This window comes from Orycteropus afer, unplaced genomic scaffold, assembly GCF_000298275.1.
Source record: "Orycteropus afer afer isolate SDZICR_OR568_19922 unplaced genomic scaffold, OryAfe1.0 scaffold00092, whole genome shotgun sequence".
Lineage (NCBI taxonomy): Eukaryota > Metazoa > Chordata > Mammalia > Tubulidentata > Orycteropodidae > Orycteropus > Orycteropus afer.
The window spans coordinates 9,347,262-9,355,301 of NW_006921679.1; the positions used below are offsets into that span (position 1 = coordinate 9,347,262).

At 43.3% G+C, this 8,040-nt stretch overlaps 1 protein-coding gene across 1 annotated transcript in view; it reads left to right on the forward strand.

Moving 5' to 3' along the window:
* LOC103198374 (phospholipid-transporting ATPase IB) overlaps window positions 1–8,040 on the forward strand; it is an 826,205-nt gene that overhangs the window by 757,585 nt on the left and 60,580 nt on the right. The window contains exon 30 of the mRNA XM_042781171.1: window positions 4,250–4,354. Within this exon, the coding sequence (XP_042637105.1) occupies window positions 4,250–4,354 (105 nt within the window). The remainder of the gene's footprint in view (window positions 1–4,249; window positions 4,355–8,040) is intronic.

The following is an 8,040-nucleotide window of genomic DNA, read 5'->3' on the forward strand; positions in this document are numbered from 1 at the left end:
TTTAACTAGAAGTCTGCCATGTTGCTTAATAATCTTGGGATCATGCCATTTTACTTGTTGACCTTGGATTTGTCAGCCTTAGCAGCCAGCAGTTGCCTGAGTTAAGAGAAGTCTCCAGTTTCTGTGGGCTGGGAGCAGGAGGCAGAGCTGAAGCCCATGGTCAGGGTGCCTTCACCCAGCCCCAAAAGCTGGCACTTTGAACTTGGACTTCTAGCCTCCAAAACTGTAAGAGAATAAACTTCTGTTTGATAAAGCTATCCACCCATGGTGTTTCTGTTAGAGCAGCACTAGAGAACCAAACATACTCTGAGCTTGAAATACTTGGTTTGGTGTCAAGTAAATTTGGGGTGCTTTTTGTGAGAAGAGAAAGTGTGCCATTAGTTGCTTGCTTCTGACAAGGCCACACGGCTTACCTGTGATTTTCCTTTCTGAATCCTGGCATTCAGAATATTCTGGTTGTACACACATCCTGAGTAAATACGCATCCTGCTTGTTCATAACTCACCATAACCAGCCATCATTTGGTTTAAGTGTTTGTATGTGCGCTCCCTGGGGCATGATACACTAGCATTATTAAGATACCTTGAACTTCTGAGAAACATTTTTAAGTCAGTGACTATGAATTAAGGTGCATCTGAAGAACACGTTATATGGTGAATCAGCCTGTAGAGTTGCTTGAATCTCGCATTACGTTCATCACGTTGCATAGCCCTTACCACTCATTTCCTGACTCTTGCATTGGCCCAGTCTTAAGGACTTTGGGGTATATTTTTAAAGGTTGGTGGTTATACTCCTCTTTGAAAAGTGGTTAGACCCAGCACAAAACAGGCCAGCCTTTCCAAATATATTCCTAGGAACTTGTCAACACTGTTTTGCCCCCTGCATTTCTCCCCTTTCAGAGCCCAGCCTTTCTCCTCCATTTCACGACCTAGACTGTTCCAAGTAAAAACAGAGTAAGAGCATGACATTATCCACTCATTTTTTCTATGAAGTCTATCAACTTTCTAGGTGAAGATCCATGATTAGATCTCTGATTTAGAACTCCATAAAATACCTAACCTGTTATTGTCTGCTGGCATAGTGAGTAAGGCGTTTGGCTGCTAACCAGAAGGTCAGCAGTTCAAACCCACCAGCTTCTCTATGGGAGGAAGATGGGACAATCTACTTCCATAAAGATTTACAGCCTTGGAAACCCAATAGGGGTTGCTACGAGTTGAAATCGACTCGATAGCAGTGAGTGTATTATCCTGTTAACCAGAATTTTCATGAGGGACCAAACTAACATATCTTTTATTAAAATAAGTGATTGATTATATGTGATACCTGGCTAATGAGTGTTTTTATTAGAAGCATGAAGTTTAAATTACCCAGAGCTATTTTAATATCCTTTAGCTTACACTCTTCCAAAATGTTTACCTATGACAACATTCTTAGGTAAGTTGCCATGGACTTATTCCCGTATAGGAAAAATTCAGCATCAGGATTGCTTTATAAAAATAATAGAACGCTCAAGGCCACTGGACACATAGGAACCTGTTTGTTTTTATCTAACTGTATCTCCTGTATTTTACCTGTCATCACACAATACATTTGGCAATTCCAGAATGACTTCATTTCCTTATTAAAAACCTCAGAAAGGGAGTTAAACGGAAATGAAAGGTAACAAGCAATTAATATATACAAATGGCCCTTAGAAAAAAAATTTCTACTGAAACGAATATCATTAACAATCCATTGTATTTCCATTTTTATCTACATTGAGAATTTAAGACATGGTTCCTGTAGCTACTTTCTTTGTTGAGTCTTTGGTTTCCTTCTTTTTCTTTTCCTCTGGTCAAGTAATTGTATCTTAGATGGCCACTTGCAAGCTTTTGGGACCCCAGACATTACTCACCAAACTAGGATGTAGCATATAACATTATGAACTGTATTACTTCAATTGACTGAGATATCCTACACAACTGTGGTCCTACTCCTTTAAATTCAGAAACCAGTCCCTTGAAGTGTTTAGTTATGTCTCAGAAGTAGCCATTTGACTGCTAACTGGAAAGGTGGTGGTTCAAACCCATCAACCACTCCTCGGAAGGAAGATGGTGCAATCTACTTCTGTAGTGATACTGCCTCAGAAACCCAAGGAGGGGTTGCTATGAGTCGGATCCGACTCCATGGCAGTGAGTTTGTTTGGTTTGTTGTTGTTGTTGTTATGTGCTGTCAAGTCAGCCCCGACTCATAACGAACGCTTCTTGGGTTTCCCAGGAAGTATCACTACAGAAGTAGATTGCCCAACCTTCCTTCCAAGGAGTGGCTGGTGGGTTTGAAACATCAGCCTTCTGGTTAGCAGTCAAGTGTTTTAGGCACTATGCTAGACAATAACCTTACTAAGGATTTTGTAGGATCTTCTGCGGGAGGAGGTCCATGGGGGGCGGGGAGGTGGTGACATCGACCCCAGTGACAGCACTGAAGGCCGGCACATACCCAGGGGCTCAGTAGTGACTTTCCATTCTAGATCAACCTGGATATTAGGGGATGACTACATTCACTTAACAGACTCTCTGCCTTTAAGGTGGAAGGTGGGCCAGAAGACATGACTCAGCTAAAACAGTGCACATTCCAGAATATTCCCATCACGCTGTTGTTACTTTCTTGTAGATCAGCTTCTCTTCTTGCTGTAGCTTTGAGTCTGGTCCTTAGCAGAAGTCTGGCATGTGTTTACATTGACATGAAACCAATGCAGAGCTCTTTGCACTAATGAAACCTCCCACATGTCTCTATCTCGTGAGCTCTTTTCTTTATACAGTTTTTTCTCTTACCGTATCTAACCTGTGACTTGTTAACTGCATTTTCTTCATTTATAACATTTCATACCAGTAGCTCTCTTTGGTCTGAATTTTATGACGATCCCAAGATCACCCAATTACTTGAAAATTGTAAGATGTTCGTCTCAGCTTAATCATAAGACAGGTGCAGGTCACTCTTTCTATGGTCAAGGAGAGGCTACAACCAGCATTAGCTTAAACTTTGGTGGAAAGGCCAGATGGCATTTGTACTTCCCAAGCTGTTTTGTGCTGCGGAGAGCCATATATGTAGACCCTAGTTCAAAGCTGTTGCAAGAGAAAAATGAATATCAATGTTGACTCCACATTTGAGGTCAAGGGTATTACATTAAGAGCCTGCTCTTAAAGTTGCTCTCAATGCCATGCTCTGTAAACCCATTCCTGCCATGGCAGGTGGCTCTCTTCACACTGGAATGGGTGGCAAGAGACTGTTAACCACCGGGCTCTCTGATCACAGTAAATTAATAAATATATAAAGATTGCTGGTGAATCAACCCAACTCCTGTCAACCCTAGAGGATAGAGTAGAACTGTCCCCATAATGTTTCTAAGGCTGCCAATCTTTACAGAAGCAGACTGACTCATCTTTTCTTCCACAGAGCGGCTGGTCGGTTTGAACCGTCGACCTTTTGGTTAGCAGCTGAGCCCTTACCCATAGCCACCACCAGGGTTCTTTGATCACAGTAACCAAAACCAAACCAAACCCACTGCCGTTAAATCAATTCCAACCCTATAGGACCAAGTAGAACTGTTCCATAGGGTTTCTGTCATCTTTACTGATGCCGACTGCCTCATCTTCCTCCTGTGGAGTGGCTGGTGGTTTTGAACCACCAACCTTTTGGTTAGCAGTTAAGCACTTAACCACTGCGTCATCAGCGCTCCTCACGGTAGGGGTCAGGAAATGTCCTTTGGAGTCAGGGTTCAAAGCACCTTCTGGGTTTCCATATGCCACAGTGAACTACTTTAGAGACAGACCCATGAATATCTTTGGTCTGAATACCTGGGGTCTGCCATGTCTGCCCCTCTAGTAACTTGAGGCCTTCCCCACCTCCTCAGCCTCTGAGTCACATCTATAGGGGTTGGTTTGGTTGTTTTCAGAGATAAGCAGTATTCTTTTGGGGTGGATGACTTTGAATATTTGTGGGGTCTGGGAGGCTTCCTGGGCCTTCTGAAATTAAACCCTGTGCCAGATGTGGGCTGTGGGTGCCCCATCATATCACAGGTCTCACCCTCAGAAAGTGGGTGTCCGATTGTGGTCTGAGAGGACAAAAGGTATGCAGGCCACTCTTCCTGTGGTCAAGAAGAGGTGTATCTCCAGCACTACCTCCAACTTCCTGGAGCGAGCACAACTACCAGTCTTCACAGCTGTGTGAAGTTTATATGTTCTGTTCTTTTTGTCTCTTCCTTGTGATCCAGGGCCAAGCATACCTGCAAGAAAACCTTGCTGGAGGAGGTGCAGGAGCTGGAGACCAAGTCCAGAGTGATGGGGAAAGCCATGCTCCGGGACAGCAATGGAAAGAGGTGGGGCAGCCCCTCCGGCCTCGAAGGACACAGGTCCCCCTACTCCCTCCTGACTGTGTCCCCATGCCTCTCCTTCTCCTCGCAGTTCACAATAGAACTTGGAACGCTCATTGTTAAGGATTTGGGTGATTCTCTGAGAAGGTGGTAACGCTGAGATTTCTATTGCATTCTTGGGGCAGTGTGAACTGTGATTGGGGGGGGGGTGTCACTGGGCCAGCCCCCAGGGAAGACTGGAGTTTATGTTGGTGATGAACATCTGCAAAACAACCCACAGGCAAAAAGTAGAAATAATAGCAATATTAACTTATGGTGAAGGGAGGATTTCAAGTTTATTTTATTTTTATTGTGCTTTGGGTTTTACAAAGCAGATTTGTTTTACGTTCATCAGTTCATGCACGTTTGATTTCACGGCCCTGTTTACCATCCCCAACCACAAAAACAGCTGTCTTCCCCTCACTGCCTGTGACCACCCCTCCCTGTGCCCTACATATCCATGCATCCTGTCTCTCCAGCTTTCCCTCTGTGTGAATGCTGCCCCTCTGGTGTCCCATGGCTGATTGATCTAAAGGATGCATCTCCCTAGAGTAGGTGGGTGCATTGACCTGGGCTAGGTGTTCTGCATGTAGGTCTTTCTACTGTTGGGCTGAGAGCCAATCCATGGAAATGAGTCCATTTCTAGGCCCAAAGAGTAACCCAGGGCCATAGTCTCAGGGGTTGCATCAGTCTCTATCCAACCACTAATTCTGGTCATTTTTGTGGTTTGGAATTTTGTTCCACATTTTTCCAGGATTTCAAGTTTATTATACTAAAGGATGAGTGCAGACATACCTTGCAGATATTGGGGGTTTGGTTCCAGAACACCACGATAAAGTGAATATTGCAATAAAGCAAGTCACTGATTTTCTTGGTTTCCCAGTGCATATAAAAGTTACTTTTACCTGATACTGTTGTCTAGGGAGCTCTGGTAGCATAGTGCCTAAGGCACTAGACTGCTAACCAGAAGGCTGGCAGTTCAAACGCACCAGCCACTCCTCGGAAGAAAGATTGGGCAATCTACTTCTGTACTAATACTGCCTCAGAAATCCAAGGAGTGGTCGCTATTAGTCAGGTCCGACTTGATGACACATAACAACAACAACAAACACTGTTGTCTATGAAGCATGCAATAGCATGATGAAAAAGTTTGAGGTATCGTTAAATGACCAAAATGGGCTACAGAGACACAAAGTAAGCACGTGCTATTGGAAAAAATGGTGCTGATAGAGTGGCTTGATGTAGGATTGGCACAAACTTGCAATTTGTAAAAAGTGCAATATCTACAAAACTCAACAAAGCAAAGTGCAATAAATAGAGGTATGCCCATATCTACCAGGATGGTCTGCACTCTGAATAATGGCATAGCCTCCTCTCAGGGCTTCAGAGGAGATCTGTAGATAACTGCTAATGAAACAGTGAGTATTTCTAGAGATTCCCACTTGGTGTGTTGTTTTATATGCTCTTCCCTTGCACTGTCCTTTATTTTGTTTATCTCAGGCAAAGCCTCCCCCCCCCTTAACCAAGAGAATGCAAACATTTTGAGAAGCATTAGGGTCTTCTGGCTAATGAAGTTCTTAAAGAGGGCTGGCCAGGGGGTTAGTAGACCAGCTAGCATTGTGACCCTAGAGGCCATCTGGCTAGAGAGATCATAAAGGGCTTCAGGTCAAAGATTGGATTGAAAACAGGGCTTTGAGATGTGAAGGAGTTATTCATGTAAATCTTGGCATGGTCTACTTGGTGTATACCTGATTTTTGTTATGTTTTGTTTTTAATGAATTTTTTTTTTTCTAATGGAGTTAAGAAAACATTGTGTGAACTACTGGCTAGTTCAGGGGAATAAACGAGAGGGCACCTCCCCCCTTATTCCTCCCACCGTGTCAGCCTAACCCTCACCAGCCTTAACAGTTAACAGGTGTGATTAGCTGTTCTGTAATCATGCATGTTAAAACATTGTTGTTAGACACCATTTGATTAAATTTGTGTACTACCAAAGGAAATTTACCTGGGCCCCAATTTTGCCATGTAATAAAGAGCCATGGTTGCTTTAGAAACAGGAAATGTTGGGTAAATCATGAGTGTAACTCATCTCAGGGCTTCAGAGAAATCTATAGCTAACTACTAATGAAACAGTGAGTACTTGTAGACATTCTCACTTTGTTTTGCTTTGTATTCTCTTTCATTGTACTGTCTTTCATTTTGTTTATCTCAGGCAAAGCCTTTTATTTGTTTTTTCTTAATCAAGAGAATTCAGACATTTTCAGAGGCATTAGGAACATTGTGTCAAATGACCATAGACGCTTTTGGAACTGGTTTGTAGAGTCTATACTTGATGCGGTGGTGTATGTATCTTTGTGTCTTGACTTTTCATAAGGGGCTTCATCAACATTCATTGTAGGCAGCCATGCTAGTTACTATAGAAAATGGTCAGCCAATGAAGACAAAATTCACTGCTATCAATTGGCTTAAAATCATGGCTACCTGGGGGCAGGAACTGGGCTTGAAGCAAACCTTCATGTGACTGTTACTCAAGGAAGTACATGGTTAATGTTGGGAGCCAGGCTGTTTCATATGATAGACATTTTGGCACCATCTAGATATTCAATAACTTGCTAAATTCCTTGAGACCTGAAAACAAACACACATTCTTAGGCTCCAAAATACTAGGGTAACCCTTGCCAATTGAGACTAATAAGTATTTAAAACTCGACAAAGGACATACCAGTCTTAATAAGTGTTCAGCTTACTACTAAGCACTAGCAGCATTAGCATATCTGAAACCAATGTACAGACCAATATCTCAAGAATTCTGAAGTCCACATGATGATAGCTACGAGATCGGTCGCTTCTACACAGAATGAGGATTTCAAAGCAAATTCTGAAACTATTTAGATGTTTTACAGGAAAAACGTGCATATAACCTGGTATAAGAGTGCATTTTAATATGCTAGATGTGATATGGGGCAGGGTCATCTCCAGGCTGATGGCGTTCGGGGCAGGGAGTGAGTAAAACTAATAACATTCCAACCCTGGGGGCCATCTGGCTGCAGAGATCAAAAAGGACGTCAGGTTGGAGAGTGGATTGAAAACAGGGCTTTGGGACAGAAAGGAGTTGAGTAACAGAAAGGATGAGAGTAGGGTTCAGGCAGTTGGAAAGGGGTCCTCAGAGGCAGGCGGCAACTCGTGTGCAGGACACAGCCATTACTCAGTTTGTAGGGCCATGTGGCAGTTCACAGAGACCTTGAGTGGGAGACTGAATTCTGTCTTAGCCATTTATTGACTGTGTGATCTTAGGCAAGAGATTTCATGTACCTGGGATTGTCCTTTCACCTGTTCTAGATGACGTATGGCTGTTGTCACCTGCCATTGGGTTGATCCTGACTCACGGCAACCTTGTGTATGAAATGCTGCCCAATCCTGCATCATCTTCGTGATCTTGTAAGCCCATGTCCTTTGTTGTGACCACTGTGTATTCTGGGAGCCTTCCGACCTATGGAGCTCACCTTCTGTGTCAGTGTTCTCTTGTGATCCACAGGGTTTACGTTGGCTAATTTTTCAAAGTGGATCACTAGGCCTTTCTTCATAGTCTGTCTTACTCTGGAAGCTCCATTGAAACCTGTTCACCATGGGTGACCCTGCTGGTATTTGCAATA